This window comes from Hipposideros armiger, unplaced genomic scaffold, assembly GCF_001890085.2.
Source record: "Hipposideros armiger isolate ML-2016 unplaced genomic scaffold, ASM189008v1 scaffold_219, whole genome shotgun sequence".
Classification (NCBI taxonomy): domain Eukaryota; kingdom Metazoa; phylum Chordata; class Mammalia; order Chiroptera; family Hipposideridae; genus Hipposideros; species Hipposideros armiger.
This window is the reverse complement of record NW_017731569.1, coordinates 1,608,221-1,626,684: the sequence shown is the minus strand read 5'-3', so window position 1 is coordinate 1,626,684 and position 18,464 is coordinate 1,608,221. Positions and strand designations below refer to the sequence as shown.

The following is an 18,464-nucleotide window of genomic DNA, read 5'->3' as shown; positions in this document are numbered from 1 at the left end:
TCCTAAAATAACCATTTAAAGCAGGTGCTATGAAGTGAGCAAAAACTAAAATTACTATTTTTCTTATTATCAACATATATATATTATAGATGTCCTTTATTATTCCATCCCTACTCGCTATATAACTCCAGGGACTTTAAATTTTTACTTTCTTCATTTCTATATTCTCTGAACTTTTGTAGCACATGTATTCTAATTGTAACCAGAAATAAGCAAATATTTTCTATATTTGTCAGTCTGGTTGAGGCTTTATGAGTAGTATCCTCAGAAACCATCATTGTAAGGGAGTTTTAACACATCAGTGTAACTTTTAGATATTATTGAGAGAATTAAGAAAATACCTCCTGAACAGATAGCATTTAAGGGTTTTTTATGAAGACTGCTATTGAAATTAAGGCACAAACTATAGTTTTCCCTTTTACTTTAAGAGCGAAATCAGATAATTTGAGGAGAATATTCAAACTATTTTATTTTCAATGAATACAAATAACCTTTACTGAGAATAATTGTTGACCCTTGCTGAGATGAATCAGTCTGGTTAACTTACAACTTTTGATTATTTTTAGTTTGTCTACCAAATGGAATCCACTACCAAATGGAATCCATCCCCTATACTCTATCTCTCACTTCATCCCTGGTCTCCACTCCTGGGGTGCTCTTGTCTGTTTGAATAGCATTTGGCATTTCAATTGTTAAAGTCTTTGAAAGCTACATTAAAATGTCCCTCCATCAAAACAGTGTGCCTCCTGTCATTTTTAGGCTACAAGAAACTAGACACATAAAACAATAGTGCTGTTCTTAGACCACTAGGAGTTCAGCACAAAGGACTGAAATCGACTGAAAGGTCTTTTTCAGTCGAAAATTATTGAAATATCATTTTCTATTCATTTGCTCCCTTCTTACTTACCTTTTGATTTTTCAATGAGTTAATGACAGTATTATTGTATGTACTAGATTTTAGCTATGTTTCCTTGTCCTTTTTAAGAGCAAGCATTATATAAAATAATAAACTAAGTCAAAACCAACATTTTCAAACAAAAAGGGTGTGTCATAGAACTGCTTACCTTAATTTTAGCAGTATATTCTCCTCTACCTCCAAACAGACCAAGACCACCAAGTAAAATATCAGTGTCAGCACTAAAGCGTATCGCTTCTACTGAATGAGCAGAGTAACCCCAGCCCCCTCCATGACCTTAAAAAAAAAAAGATAATTTATGTTTTAAAATATTCACATACATTTCAGTTAGAAGACAATATTTCATAAACGTAAGCATACATACTTTCAAACCTGTTCACTACACTGTAATCTTCTTTGGAATAAACCTTCATTACAGCTTGAGTCTCCTCCTCTGTACTTGCAACACCCATTTTTAAATCCTGCATAGTTGCCAAGGTATCAAGACAACCTAAAAACAAACAAACAAGAATTCAACTCCTTGAAATTAAAAGTTCCCAGAATACTGATGATATGAGATGCTGTAGGGATAAATTAAACTAGCAGTATGCTCAACAAATGTACTCTGAGCTTTAAACAACGTTTCATGGACAAATACAACCAATAAACACTCTCCTCCATCTGGGTATTTACCATATTTAAACACACTATAGGACAATAGTTTTCACAAAACCATATCTCTGAAGAGTTGGAATCACTTAATCTTTGAGTCCCTACAAGGTTCTTCCTTTTATGAAATTCTCTGAATAGTTTAGTTTGATTCTTAATGTAGTATTTGAGGAAGACACAATAGCCTAAGGTAACCTTAATCGATGCTAGTTTACAATGGTTACCAGATGAAATTTGTGAAAAAAGAAGTAATTATAGTTATGACCTAGTAATTATGCTTAGGAATATGATTTCATAATCAGAAAATTTACATAAACATAATTGAATCTTTTTAAGGATAATTTTTAAAAGCAATAAGTAGTTATGTGAATTAGTATAAAATATCCAGCAACAGAATAATATACTGAAAAAATGCATATCTCAAATTAATTACACAGAAGCGAAGTTGATATCATGTGGAAAACTTTCTCACGTAAAAAGAGAGACTTAGCATGTATAAAATTCACATAATATTTTATAGAACTTATTTTAAAATGACGTACATAAATTAAGTGTTATAATTATACATTTGAACATTCAATCTACATCTTTAAAGTTTATATAGTCACGTTAAGCAAAAACGTGATTTTTTTTAAAGATCTACATATTAGGAAAATTATATTCAGAGTTAATTTATATTTGGGCATATATGACTCTTTCACAGTGTTGGTTTAAGTCTGATTTATTATTTTCTGTAGGATAAATCTCTTAAAGGATTTAACTTATTTTTCACCTAGCATATCATTGTTTAACAAACATGAAAGAATAATATATGGATGTAAACACTCTTAAAAGAATACTCAGCACACATTAATGAAAATTAATTAAATTACGTATCATCAAATAGCAACACTACCTAGAATGTGCAAAGCTGCATGCGATCGGGTGGTGAGAGCCCTTGATCCTGTTGGTAAGGCAAGTTCAGGACTTAGAATACTGCATCTGGACTGCATGTCTGCTGCAGAAGGAAGTCTGGCATCAGCAACCACTGCATTGTAACACCACAGCTCTCTAGTGTTGGGTCGAAACCTTTCAAGGAAGAGAGAGTAATTACAGCACCTGAACACACAGTTTCATTATAAAGAATTTCTAAAGTATAATTGATGATACAAAGAGAATACAGCCAGCTTACACAGGACAAAACGTAGCTCTTTATTTTCCATATCTGAACTAAACATATAAATAATTTATGTCACAAGTAAAACAATTTAAACAAAATAGTAATATAGACCATAATACTTCATGGATAATAGAGCAATAGTACATTTAACAATCTGATGTGTACATAGAGATATGACGATTGTGTACAACAAAATCTCCATTTATAAAGTTTAAAGACAAAGGGCAGGTCAAAAGAAAATATGTGAAACATACATATGAAGCAAAACAACAATATCTGCAACATATAAGAGCTCTTATAAGCCAGTGAGAGAAAATCAATCCAATACTAAAAGTGGGCAAAAGACACGGAATGCTGATCTTAGCAAGGAAGCACAAATAGAATGTATGCAGACGTTCAGCCTGACTAATAAACAGTAAAGCTTCAATGAAACTATAAGGAACCCACAATGCGCTCCTGCCATAATCTCATTCCTTTCATCTCTTTCATAACAAGATTCTCGAAAAGCTGTCTCCACTTCTTTACCTCTTTTATTCTTTGAATTCTTTTTAGAAAAGCTTGTGTTTAGAAATATTGTGTTTAACAATATTAAGTACACACAAAAGAATAGTTAAAATATTTTCAAAATAAGTGTGGAGAATAAAGACACAATATGCACTAGTAAAAGGAAAATTACCATTATCTTTTAAGTATCCTGTGTCTCCCTCCCTACTCAATTCTTTTCCTTTTCCTTCCAAAAGTCACAATTACCTTGAATTTCAAAAGTTATTACTCTCCTGCTTTATGATTTTTCATATTTGTACCAAAATAGTATATTATAAGTTTCATCTTTTTAATTGTATATAAATAGGATACACTCTTTATGTATTCTTCCATGGCTTGCTTTCTTCAAACAACAGAATGTTTTTAAAATGCATTTATATTGTGGCATATGGCTGGAAGTTCATTCATTCTCATTAGCACAGTATTAGCTCATGTGAATTTATCACAACTATTGTCTGTTCTTTTATTGATAGCAAAAAAATGAAAACCACTCAATTTTCCATGATAAAAAATGCTGCTGTGGATGATTTTACACAAAGTTCCTAAAACATAGGTACAAGAGTATATGCGAAGGAAGAGAAAGTCCTCATTTTCACAATCACTATGTCTATAAAAAACATTGGTCCAATTGAAAATTTGATTCATGTAAGATGTAGCTGGCATCTCAGATTACTTTAGAAAGGATGATCTCAATCAATGGAGTTTGATAATCCACATTCACTAAATATAAAAGCACTTAAATCTAGCAATCCCATTTCTGGGTTTATACCCAAAAGAACTAAAAGCAGAATCTCAAAGACGTATTTGCCCACCCACGTTCATAGCAGCATTACACACAATAGCCAAGAGGTGGAAACCCAAGCATCCATAGATGGATGATGCATGGATGAACAAAACGTGGTACAAACATACAATGGAATATTATTCAGCCTTAAAAAGGAAATCCTGCCATAGGCTACAATGGGGATGAACCTTGAGGATATTATATTGGGCTGTCGGAAAAGTCATGATGTGTTTTCTGTTTTTAGATGCAAAAATGTGTCATGACTTTTCCGACAACCCAATACTAAGTGGAACAGCTAGTCACAAAGACAAATACTGTATTATTACACTTGCATGCGTTATCTATCTACAGTAGTCAAATTAATAAAAACAGAAAGTAGAATGGTGGTTGCCAGGGGCTGGAAGCAGGGAGAAAAGGGAAATTGTTCTTTGGGTATAGAGTTTCAGTTTTGTAAGATGAAAATGTTCTCGAGACACATTGTACAACAATGTGAATGTATTTTACACTATTAAATCCTACACTTAAAAATGGTTAAATGGTAACTTTCATGCTATGTTTTTACTGCAATTAAAATTTTTAAAATTATTTTTAAGCAACATTAATACTGGACAGAATGAATTCTATTAAAGTAGCTGCTATAATTAGCACTAATACTATTGTATTATTTCTTTTGAGAAGTTCTATTCATCTGTTATTCTTTTGTAGGTGATCATTGTTTTCTCTCTAGTTGTATTTAAGATTTTTCTCTTGGTCTTTAGTGTTCTATAATTTCACTATGGTCTCTCTTGATTACAGATAATGAAAACCTGTAATTTCTAGTATCTGTGGCTTCAAATCTCTTTTTGGGTCTGGGAAATCCTTAAGCATTATCTCTTCAAATATTGCTTCTCCTCTTTTTTCTCTAATCTCCAATATTTCCTTCTTGGATGTCATCTAGATCTTCACATTATTCTTCAAACATCTTAACTTCCATATTTTTTATATTGTTGTCTTTCTGTGCATTCTGGGTAATTTCCTTACATGTATTTTTCACTTGTTCAAATCTCCTGATTTACACATGCATTAATTTAAAACATATCCTTCATTTATAAGAGTTCTCCTTGGTTGTTTTTAAAGCATGCCTCATCATCATTTTGAGTCTCATTTTCAGTCTTGCTTGCTTAATTTGGAGAGTCCATTTTTTATTTTTTAAACATTTCAAACATTAATTTAAATTAAAAGTTGATTTATATTGTTTCTGACAGTTACATGATCTGAAATTGATCTTGTTGATTGTTCTTTTGTTGAATTTCACTAACAGTGATATTCCTTACGTTTAGCAATCTTAGACTTTGAGCTTTTCTTTCATTTAATCTTAACTGGTTAAAAATCTGTGGGCCTAAATGACAGAATTTTCTCCAAAGCTTATTTACACGTGCCTTCTGCTGGCGATAAAGGGGTATTACCTATCTGATCCCATTCTAGCCTCATTCTGAGGGTAGAAGCTTAATCTGAGAGTCGCAAGATCAGTTTCCATCGCCCTTACCTTGCAGCTGGCACAGGGCTAGTTTTCCAAATTGCTGTGCTAAACTCAGCATTTACCCTCAGCAAAATCCTGTGCTTATAGGGCTGACTACTAAGTGCTCAAGGGTCACCTCATGGAGGTCATGATTTTATTTTTACATTGGTTTTCTTTGAGGTGGGGTGGGGGGTGGGGAGGAACGGGCAGAATTATATCAGTGATATCTTGGTTGAGTACCAAGCAATGTATCAAGTATAAACTTAAAAACAACATAAACAACATAGGTCCTTCAAAGTGTTCAGTTTACCTTGCCGGAGGTGGAAATCCCCAATTCACTCTTCAAACCACCCCAATCTGGTTTGTACATCTAACACTTTAATGACACTGTTCTTCTCAAAGTTGCAAATGATTTCTAATTATCCAAACACAGTGGAATTTTTTGTCACCTATTCAGTCAGCCCTCATCAGTGTTCAACACCGCTGACCGTGCCTTCTCTCCTCTCCTCACCTCTGTGTCAGCACACCCTCCGGCTTTTTCTCATAGTTCACTGTCTGCTCCTGCTTGTCTCCTAACTAGCTCTTCCTCTCCCATCTAACCGCTAAATTGTGGAAGGTCTGGGCTTGGTCCAGGACTCTTCTCAACCTAAATTCTCTGCCTAGTGATCTCATTCAACACCATAAACTAAAAATTCTCAAATTTATATCCCTGTTGTCGCAAATGGCACTATTTCATCTTTTTTTTATGGCGAGTAGTATTGCATTGTGTATATATCAATATACCACATCTTTATCCAGTCATCTATCGAAGGACACTTTGTTTCCATATCTTGGCCACCATAAATAAAGCTGCAATGAACATCGGAGCACATGCAAGTATGTCTCAAAGATGGGCCCAGGATAAATGTTTTCAGATTTTTTGGTAGTATATACCTAGGAGAGGGATAACTAGGTCATATGATAATCCTATTCTTAGTTTTTTGAGGAACCTCCACACTGCCTTCCATGGTGGCTGCACCAATCTGCATTCCCACCAACAGTGTATGAGGGTTCCTTTTTCTCCACAGTCTCTCCAACACTTGCTATTATTTGTCTTGTTGATGACAGCCATTCTAACGGGTGTGAGGTGATATCTCATTGTGGTTTTTATTTGCATTTCTCTGATGATCAGTGACGTTGAACATCTTTTCATGTGTCTATTGTCCATCTGCATGTCCTCTTTGGAGAAATGCCTATTCAGATCCTCTGCCCATTTTTTAATTAGATGGATTGTTCGTTTGTTGTTGAGTTGTATGAGTTCCTTAAGTATTTTGGACATTAGCCGCTTATCGGAGGCATTGTTTGCAAATATCTTCTCCCATTCGGTTGAATGCCTCTTTATTTTGTCAATGGTTTCTTTTGCTGTGCAGAAGCTCTTTAGTTTGATATAGTCCCATTCATTTATGTTACCTTTTACTTCCCTTGCCTTTGAGGTCAAATTCATAATATCCTCTTTAAGCCCAAGGTTCATAAGTTTCGTACCTATGTTTTCTTCTATGCAGTTTATTGTTTCAGGTCTTATATGTTTAGGTCTTTGATCCATTTTGAGTTAATTTTGGTACATGGTGACAGACAGCAGTCTAGTTTCACTCTTTTGCACATGGCTTTCCAATTCTCACAGGACCATTTATTGAAGAGGCTTTCTTTTCTCCATTGAATGTTTTTGGCTCTTCTGTCAAAAATTATCTGTCCATATTTATACGGGTTTATTTCTGGGTTTTCAATTCTATTTCACTGGTCTGTGTGTCTGTTTTTCTGCCAATACCCTACTGTTTCAATTATTGTTGCCCTGTAGTACAAGCTCAAGACAGGGAGTGTGATACCTCCAGCATTATTCTTTTTTCTTAAAATTGCTCTGGCTACTTGGGCTCATTTGTGGTTCCATACAAATCCTATAGTTTTTCTGTTCTATTTCTTTAAAAATGTCATTGGGATTTTGATGGGGATTGCATTAAATCTGTATTTTGCTTTGGGTAATATTGCCATTTTAACTATGATGATTCTTCCAATCCATGAACATGGAGTGTCTTTCCATCTCTTTGTGTCTTCTTCAATTTCTTTTAGAAATGTCTTATATTTCAGTGTATAGGTCTTTCACATCCTTGGTTAAGTTTATTCCTCGGTATTTTATTCTTTTTGCTGCAATTACAAAGGGGATTGTTTTTTCTTTTTCTGACATTTCATTGTTAGTATATAGGAATGCAATGGATTATTGTACATTGATCCTGTAGCTGGCAACTTTACTGGATCTTGAGATGATTATGCTAAGTGAAATAAGTCAGACAGAACAAGTCAAGAGTCATATGGCTTCACTGATATGTGAGATGTAAAACTGAAAGCAACAAAGGAACAAGACAAACAAATAAAGAAACAGAAACTATAGACACAGACAAGAGTTCAGTGGATACCAGAAAGTAAGGAAAGAGGGGGGTGGTAGATAAGGGTAAATGGGGTCAAATATATTGTGATGGAAGGAGAACTGACTCTGGGTGCTGAACACACAATGTGATATATAGATGATACATTACAGATGTACACTGGAAACCTATGTAATTTTATTAACCATTGTCACCCCAATAAATTTTAAATAAAAAAAGAATTTATATCCCCAGTTCAGACTAGTCCTTTGAGCCTGACTCTATTATCTAATTGCCCACTTAATTTGTTCACTTAGATCCGAAAGTAAAAATGTCAAAAACAGATGTCTTGACAGATGTATTCTTCTCTCTGCCTTACCTGGCTCAGTTAATGCCACTGATGTCTACTCAAATACTGAAGTCAGAAACTTGGCAATCATCCTTCACTACTTCCTTTCCTTAACCTTCCAAATACAAGCAAGTCCTGTTGGTTCTATTCCAAAATATATGCTGCTGACTGCTTCTCTCCCTCTTCCCCAATCCTGGTTTCAAGCCATTACCTCCCCCCCTGCACTGCTGTACTGACCTCCTGTATCTACTCTTGCCTCCTTCCAATCCATGTTCCACACAATAAGGACTGTCGTTTAATGTCATTTCCCAGCTTGAATCCTACAAAGGCTTCTTATATTTGAAGCCTTCAAATTCCTTAATCTACCTCCAAAGTCTGTCTATCCTGGTCCTTCCTACCCCTCTGATGTTACTGCAAGCCACTCACTGTGCTTTGGCCATACTGGCTGTCTTCAAATTCCTAAAACACTGTCAAGCTCTTGCTTACATCAGGGCATTTGGGTCTACTAAGCTCTTCCTGCTTGGAAAACTTTTCTTGACTCTTCAAATGCCTGGTTCTTTCTTATACTTTAAGCTCTTAACTTATATTGTCTCCATTGTATGGAAAATAGACCACAGCTATTATTCTCAATCACAGCACCCTCCTTTTCCTTAATGGTGCTGAGCATGGTCTAAACAGTATATAATTCACTTTCATATAATCTATATCTCCGCTAAAAAAAATCAACTTCCATAACAAGGGCATTGTCAATCTTATTCACTTTGAATCATCCTTTACTTACCATATCGTATATATTTAGATATTTCTTGAATAATAAAATTAAAACTGCGAAAATTAAAAATAACAATAGTAGTGTTTACTGATGCTAATAGTATGGGGAAATATGAATTCTTATATGCAGTTGGTGAGAGAGTATTGATGGGCAATTTGGCAGTATATATCAAATTTTATGAGTATCTTTTGACTCAGGAGTTGCATTTCTAGAAAGCTATCTTACAGAAATAAGCTCACATGGATACAAAACTGTGTGTATATATGTCTGTGTGTAGCATCGAAGGTACTACCAAAACATTACAAAATCTAAACTGTTCATCAATAGGGAAACAGTTAAGCATATTTTGGTATATTCAGGCTACAGAATTCTATACAGGTTTTGAAGTACTGACCTGGAAAGATTTATAAATTATTGTTTAGTAAAAAATCTCACTTTTAAAATAAATATATTCTTATTTATATAAAAAAAAACTAAAACACAAGCTTTTTAAAAGGTATGAAACAATATAAACCAAACTGGAACCTTGGGACCCACTGGCTACCTTGCAACCCCACTTGGTGTGGAGAAGAACAAGATTTGAACAAGGACCACACATTTTTTCCTGTATTTATACTTTGCTTTTTAAAAAGTAACAACACATATTCATGTGTTATTTGTGTAAATTTTGAAGTGGGAAATAAAATTACTATTCTTAACATTGATCTGCTCTTTCTAGATGCTAAGTTTCTAATTATTCAGGAGAAGGTAGCTGTTAGGAGAATACAAAAGGAGAAAGCAGGTTCACGCTGGAAGGAAAGTCAAAGTAAGGTAATATTGAATCCGCAATGTCTACGATAGCTGTAAAATACAAGTACCCTACTGAAAAACACAAAGGATACAAAGCAGCCAGAAGTCGGGATAATGAAATGAAACTCTGATGCTGATTAAAGAAAAACACCTTTCAGCTGTTTCACTGAAACACAAGAGAAGACTGTCCATCTTTTAATCTGTTTTGGAACAAGGGGGTACATGATCAAGACCTGGCAAGACATTCGAGATCATCTATCCCATTGTTACCACCATATGTGAAAAAGGCCAGGTTCACCTAACTGGATACCGCACTTCGGAATTCTGTTAAGACCCCAGGGAAATGGTTCCAATTATATTGTTAGAATCTTAGTTCTACTGTTGTCTCTCATTTAGAGAATGCATTTCTAATTTAGCAAATGCACCCAGAAACAAACTCCATACTGCCTATTTTTATTTTGTTAATGCAAATTTACTTCATTTAAAAGTAAAACACGTAAGAATTATAGAAAATAAAACATCAATTTAATCATAGGTCTAAACCAGAGCTTACCCTTTGGTAACTAAGTCTCTTCTATATTGACTTCTAATCAGTAAATTATTGAGGACAATTCTATCTTTACACCATTCACCTCTCAATCCCCTCCATAATATCCCACTGTGACCACTCTAATTTTGGTTCTTACTGCCTTATGTCTTCATTAGAACTGCTACAAGACAATTCACCTGTAGTCTCTGGTTGTCGAATCTATACATATAATGCTGATAGGAAGATTTGAAAGCACTGCTTAACTCAATTATGGCCTCCAGGGCTTCTAACAAAATGCCTAAATGAGACAGTAAGCAGGACAACAGCTTGGGAAGCACTAGAATTCCTTCACTCTGAGTGCAAGCCTCAGGATTGATAGAAAACAGGCCTCTTAAGACTTGGCTGGCTGATGGGAGTGAAAGCAAGCATGGGCAGAAGACAGAAAAGTCTTTTCCCTCTCCTTACCTACACCACACTTCAACCTTTCAACTTATCTGAATTCCTGACTACTAAGACAGGCCAAATAAACAATGCAAGAGGGGAAAAACTAAGTCCTATGATGAGTCCCCCTGGTAATGGTGAGGTATACCTATTATTATTGAAAGCTAGAAATGCTGAGAATAACTCTTTTCTTTACTCATTTTGTATATAAAGCATCATAAGAAATTTTAAACAAATACAATATAATTTTTTAAGTTTCTCATGTACCTGTATCCATCTCTACATTTTTATAATTTATAGAGTTTAATAAACCTGCACATTTATCTACAAATATGGGAATTTTGTTACGTATATTCCTGAAGGGCAAGCTCATTTACCTTATTTACTCTGTATTTTATTGTCTTTCATATACTTTCTTCTACATAGCTGGTAATAATTAGATATTTAAGGAAACAAGAAATAGAATGAATTCTTTATAATACAGATAGGATTGCTGACAGGCTAAAAATAATTAGCAATACAACTCCTGAAAGTGAAACTGCTAAATATTGTATAATGGCAGCAGTAAACACTTCTAATAGCACCTAGTGTGTGCCTATGCTCTAAGCTCTCCAATCCTCGTCAAGATCTATGCAGTAGGTACTATTATTATTTTATAAATGAGAAAAGTGAGGCACACAGACTCAATGTAACTTCTCCAAGGGCAGCAGAAAGCAAACTGTGGAGGTGGGATGAACCTAGGCAGTCTGGTGCACAACGCACACTCTTAACCACTACACTGTACTGTACGAGGCCCTGTGAATCACTACAATAGAAGTGCAGTTAACAGTTAAACAGAAGAGTTCTCATTTGTGAAAAGTCTGCCCACATATAAGTTTTGTAAGTACTACAAGACCATAATTTGATCAAAATTTATTTTCTTATTTTATAAACAGAGAAGCTTACCTCCAAATGACATCATACACAGGATCAAGACATACACCAAATCCTTGCAGATCCTCTTGTTCAGAGTCATTAAAAGTTTTACAACTCCCATCCACTTTATTTATCAAAAGACATTTAAATGGAGGAGGTTCTGATATAGAAGCAGGTACTAAGCCTTGAGAAAAAATATTTACATATTTTAATAATACATTACCTTTTCATATTCCCCTAACTTATAAGGTAAATACTACTTATAAGGTACGTATTATTATTATCTCCATTTTACAGATGAAGAAACTGAGACTTAAAGAGTTTAAGTAATTAAAAATGTTTAAGTAGCAGAATTAGGATTAAAACCTCAGGCTGTCTAAATCCAACAACACAAGCTATTAATTTCTACGCTATACCACTCTATTACATAATTAAGGATATCATGGAAACAAGTATGGGTTGATATTATGGTATTATCAAAACTTAAAAAAAGTTTGGTCCATGTAACCTTCCCAAAAATTAATTTCTATCATTTATTGACAAGAACCAATACAGAAAAATTCCTCCTTTCAAATAAAGTTTTATCATACAACAATTAAGCTCATATTTCCACCATTCTCTAACTTATAAATAAATACTTTGGTTTCTATAAATACTTTGGTTCCCAATTATTCCATTCTTCCAGCACAAAGAATATAAAGACAGATAGTTAGAAGCTTTGAAATTTCTTCAAACAGAAAGAAAAAAAAGCTACAAGATTATATCTCATAATAATAGGGAAAGATGAACCATTTGCTATCAATCAAGATAAGGGTTTTTGGTAGGGACATCTGTTTGTTTTGGGAATTACCTATTATGTGTTTACTGGCAAAAATTTCTGATGTGGCAAGTACATGCGAATTAATAAGTGCTTCATCGATTCGTAAGAAAGTCTGGTCCCCACTGGCACCTATCCAGGTAGCTTTTCTTCCATATTTTGATCCAATGTTAGGCATGGGAGCTGGTTTTGCATTCCAATACGGAACATCCAGAATCGGTCTGCCCAGCTGTCCTTTCTAAAAGATTAAATAAACCATATTAGCAATATTGCTCGATAAACAATCTGTAATGTTTTATAAAGTTACAGAGACAGCAGACAAAAATAGCTCTATTAGACATTATTCTTCATCAGTTGTTAGTATTTTAATAAATTCATGTGAAATTTGTACCAAACATTGTAAAGAAATAAAATTACTTTTATTATTTCTAGGAATTCTTCCCCTAATAAACCACGAAGTAGATTATTAAAAAACATAATAACAAAGTTGAAATATTTTCCCATTTAAGAAATATTCCAGAAATACTGTGAATGCCTTCATCTACATTTAAATGAAAAGTATAATACACAATATGTTTAAAAAAATTAGCATTACAATTGTTCATTTGAAAAGTCCCTTCGGCATTTCAAGTTGACAGTAGAATAGAAAGTTACTACTGAATTCACACAGTCTGAAAGTATTTGGGTAAAAAGCCAAAGCAATAAATAATGCAACTGTGAACACAATTAGAAAAGTATGTATTTTTCACATGATCATGTGTTAGTAAGTTATTTCATTTATGTTGCAAGATAAACAGCAGCATCAATGGTAAGGTATGATGTCTTAAGCAGATAACTATTAACTCACTTAAAAAGTATGGATGTTTACAGATACTTACTTAGGTAAGACTTTAATTTGAAAATTAACAGCAAGTTTCTCACTATTAGGCTAGTGTCTGTAAAAGAATGCTGATGATGGATTGGTAAATATTCATCCACCCCTGGGATCAGGGGCTTTCACTCTCCCCAAATTATTTCCCTTCAAAAAACCCTCTGGAAGACAGAAAATCCTCCATCATGGCACCCAGGGTTATCTACAAGTAATGGGAATGAGAAACCATAGGAAAAAACCCAAAGAACAAGAGAGCCTGGAGCACTACCAATAGCCTGATTAAGTTCTCACCGAACTACCAGGTTTCTAGTAAGTTCTATCTATTACTTCATCAACACCATGGCAAGAAAACAGTCACAAACGGACTAGAAAAGCAACTGAACATCAATCCCAGGGATGAGCCAGGGTAAGGAAAAGTGGAAAGCATACGATTAGAGAAGAAGCCAAAAAAATTCAACATTCATTCTCAGCTTCTTTTTATGTCTATTCTTATTTTTGACACAGAAAAACAGTGACCAAGTACATCATATTCAGGAATATATTAGATATGTTATGCTCTTGGATAGAAAAGAAATTATCTTTTTCATTGACTACTGAAATAAATATGTATTCCTTTACTATCAACCAACTAATGCGAAGAAAAGCAATCTAAAAAAATGATAGATGCTTGGACAGCCTCATAGGAATTCAGAATGTAGTTATAAATAAACCATATTTAAATTCATTAAATTTCACAACTAGGACTTCTGGGGCTAGAGGACAATAATGATCGTCTGATTTTAAATAGTACCACTCACATTAGTCCCCCCTAAACCAACACACAGAGCAAATAATATCACACATTAATCAAACCTTCAGCTGTTTTAAGAAACAGCAGATCGCTTGTTATCTGTAACCAGAGAAAAAAACAAATTGCAACAGACTTTTCTCCATTCACCCACCACGGTAAACCTGAGGTGGTGGAGTGGACAAAAGGGAAGGCTTAAGAAGGGAATGAGAGAAGTATAGAACTTAGAAAAGGCAGTGGCAAAACCATCCCACGAAACAGAAAATCCAGCCCTTAATGTCAAAATACTAAATACCCGTAAAGATTTGCAGGGTCACAGCACCACCTAAAGGAATAAGGCTTCAAAGCGTGCAAGGTCATTTTTCACCCAACTGATGGATGCAAATTAAAAGGTATGACAATACAATCCGTTGATAATACTGTGAAGAAATAGTCACTCACATACAGTGCTGGTGAGAATGCAAAATAGACGGGAACTGATCATCACAAAGCTACATAGGTATTACATTTTGACCCAGCAATCTTACCTATAGAAATTTACCTCAAAGGTACCTCTAACGATAGTCATTACCATCACTGCAAAATATTGGAAAGTACTTAAATGTTCAAGCATAAGAAATTAACTGAATAAACTACAGCATATATACATAATGGAGGACTAGATAGAGGTAAAAAGAGAATAAGAGCAATCTTGAGACTTCCAGTCAAGATAGTAGAGTAGATAAACTTTGAGCTAGCTTCCTCCCATGGCCACATCAAAACTGCAACTTAATTATAGAACAACCATCACTGAAAACCACCTGAAGACTAGCTGATTAGAATTCCTATACCTAAGGGTATAAAGAAGAAACCAAATTGAGGTTGGTAGGAGGGGCAGAGATGCTGAATGGACTGGTCCCACACCTGCTGTGTGGCAATTAAGAAAACAGGAGCGATATCTCAGCTGCAGTGATTGCCCCTTGAGGACTAAGGGGTCCCAGCCCCACATAGACTTCCCAGCCTAGGGTACCATTGCAGGAAAGAGGAATCCCCGTAACATCTGGCTGTCAAAACCAGCAGGCACTGCCTCTGAGAAACACAGAGACCAAGATGCTGCTCCTAAAGGGCTGGTGCATGAACTCACTTGTTCACAAACGCATTCACTCTAAGCACCATCACAGGGGCAGCAGCTGAAAAAGTGCCAGGGACATACTAGGAAGAATTAAACGGACTAACTTCAGGACGAGAGCTGGAGGGTCACTGATTAAGGCAACTCTCTCCAGGGAGAAAAGTGCTGGCAGGTACCAGTGTTCCTTTGTTGAGCAATCCTCTCACCCAGCTGGTAGGGCACAGGAGAGTACCAAATCTGTGGTCTTCATTTACCTGGCTAACACTGTTTACCCTGCCCTGGTGATTCCCTGACAACCCGTCCCACCCCTCACTGGGCCCAGACTCTTCCACTTCTTCACACAAGTGGCCTGCCTCATCTCAAGCTGCACGATTTCCCCAAAATCTACAAACCTTGCATGACTGGTGGTTGTCCTAGGCTTGTGCTGCAGACTTTCTCAAAGGTCCACAAATCCCATAAAAGCAGTGGCCAACCTTGGTGTGCACTGTAGCTCCTGCCAAGTGGCCCCAAGCCCAGCACAAATAGCTACTGGTCTCAATTCCCACTGTAACTCCCATCAGGTGGCCCCATGCCTGGCACAAGCAGCAGCCAGTCTTGGCCTGTAATGGAGCTCCAACTAAGTAGCCACAAATCCAGCATAAATGGCAACTAGCCTCAGCTTGCATTGTAGTGCCAACCAAGGGGTCCCAAGCCTGGCATGAATGGTAGCTGGCCTCTCCCAAACAACTCCAATTCCAGCACAAGTGGCAAATGACAGCAAATCCCTTAGTAGCTCCTACCAAGCAGACCCAAGCCTGGCAAAAAGCAGCAACAGACCTTGGCCTATACCAGGTCCCCTTCCAAGAGGCTTTAGACCCAACATACCCAGTGGCTGACATCAGACCACACCAGAGCCTGACCCAAGGGCACCCTCAACTGGCACCAGAGCCCTGCTAAAGTGACTCCCACTCCATGGGATCAGACCCTGCACAACACCTCATCTGCTGTAGTTGTAGCCTGCCCTCAGTCAGTAGCATGATGGTCAACTCTACCACACACTGATGTGCTGACAGCAATAAAAGCCAATTACAACAGGTGGGCACACATAACCCACACAGGGGACACCCCTAGGGCACCCAACACAGGTGAACAGGGACACAGTGCTACTGGGCCCCATTGAACATGTTCATTAAGGCCACCCTGTCAAGACTGGGAGACGTAGCAGATCTAATACATTGGAAAAAACACAGAGAGGCAGACAAAATGAGGAGACAAAGAAACATGTCCCAAATGAAAGAACAGGACAAATCCCCAGAAAAAAAAACTAAACAAAAAGGGGGCAATCTACCAGATATAGAGTTCAAAACGCTGGTAATGAGAATGTCAATGAACTTGGGAGAAGAATAAATGAACTCAGTGAGAACTTCAACAAAGACTTAGAATAAATACAACTCCACTATGCACTGAAGTGCTAGCAGCAATCAAAGCCCAATTACAACAGGAGGGCACACATAACTCACATAATGTATGCAAGTTATTCTTAAAAAATTCAAGAAAAAATGTTTTATGTACACAAACACACACATATACACACACACACACACACACACGGTGTGTGAACAAGAATGAGAGCATGTATGTATTATATAAATGATAAAGTAAATAGATGTCAATAATAGGTGAATCTGGTTCAAGAGTATATGGGCATTCTACATACTATTCTTATTCTTTGCAACCTTTCTATAAGCTTAAAATAATTTCTAAATAAAATATATTCTTAAAGTTCACATTCACAATTTTTAACAATCAGTTATAAAATACATTCCAGCAGTTTAGGTTATAGAGTTCTGAATAGTTACCTATGTCAGAGGTGATATAGGTTTATTAGCAGTTTTACGAAGCTTTTCCTTGATCTCTACTATGCTCACACTATACAAAATTCTCAGAGCATTTTCACTCTTTTCAAGTTTTGAAAAAACATAGAGAGAGTGAAACAGACAGGCAAACAGACAGACACACAAAGAGAGAAAGAAAAAGGGAGAAGAAAAAGGGAACTACTTTTAAACGAATCTATTCAATAGTAAGAAAACTAGGCTTTTAAAAATTTCTAAAACAGAAATAATTCTATAAATTAAGAAAAATAAATCTTTACAAGCTAGATGAGAAATAAGTTTTCAAATGATAGGATTAGTTCTACTGAATGGTTAAAGGACTTTGACCTGTAATAAACATGTCCAATTATAACACTGTTAAATTCAGTAAATTCTTAGGCTACACTAGAAAAGAAAATTATTTTGAAGTACTATTCAGATTTTGTGTGTATTCAGGGTGGAGACAGGAAATATACCTATGCAATAATTGTAACACAAGAATTTCACTGAAACCAGGAAAAAAAAAGCTAATGTATACAAATTGTAAGGCAATGCAATAAGAAGTAAAGATAATAGGTACAATACAATATTATTAGTGCTTTAAAATTTCCTTACAGAAAAACTTCCGAATGTGAAGACCTGTCCATCCATTAAAAGTACTGCCGTGTGGTTGCTGCCTGCCGTAACTTGTGTGCTAGGGCCTGGCAATGCTTGAACAAGTGTGGGACATCCCCTAGGTTAAAAAAACAACAACAAGAAAAGTAAGTCAACATCTTATGAGAACCAACTGAAATAAAAAACAATACACAAGCAATGCAATAAGAAGAAGAGATAATAGGCACTAGTAAGAATACTCAGTAAACTTATTTAGGTACTGTCTGCCTGTGTTCATTCTAGGTGCTCGGGTACAAAGATGAAACAGACATACTTGCGGACTTTAAGGAGATTATTAAAAAGATTTCCTAAATTCACTACTCTATTTATAGACAACATAATTTTTAATTTTTCTGCAAGACTGGTGTTATCTTTGTTTTTAAACAAAAAATTTTTGGGCCAGCTGAGTGGCGCGATGGTTAAGAACTGGCTTGGGACGCCAGAGGGCCCCGGTTCATATCCCAAATATGAGGGCCAGTGACACTGCCCTCTACAGCTAAGATGCTGAAAAACAGCTCAACCTGGAGCTGGGCTGCTGTGAGTCACCGGCGACGGCGTAAGCTGCAGCCCCTGCTGCAGTGGGTTGCCATGGGCTATCGTATGTAGCCAGCAGCCGCAGTGAGCGGCCGTCCAGAAGC

General features: G+C 35.9%; 1 protein-coding gene across 1 annotated transcript in view; it reads right to left on the bottom strand.

Moving 5' to 3' along the window:
- Nucleotides 1-18,464, bottom strand: part of MYCBP2 (MYC binding protein 2) — a 270,913-nt gene that overhangs the window by 147,309 nt on the left and 105,140 nt on the right. Inside the window, exons 21-26 of the mRNA XM_019654304.1 lie at nucleotides 17,788-17,905; nucleotides 12,590-12,794; nucleotides 11,770-11,923; nucleotides 2,460-2,632; nucleotides 1,281-1,406; nucleotides 1,065-1,192 (exon numbers count right to left, since the gene is read on the bottom strand). Coding sequence (XP_019509849.1) covers nucleotides 1,065-1,192; nucleotides 1,281-1,406; nucleotides 2,460-2,632; nucleotides 11,770-11,923; nucleotides 12,590-12,794; nucleotides 17,788-17,905 — 904 coding nt within the window. The remainder of the gene's footprint in view (nucleotides 1-1,064; nucleotides 1,193-1,280; nucleotides 1,407-2,459; nucleotides 2,633-11,769; nucleotides 11,924-12,589; nucleotides 12,795-17,787; nucleotides 17,906-18,464) is intronic.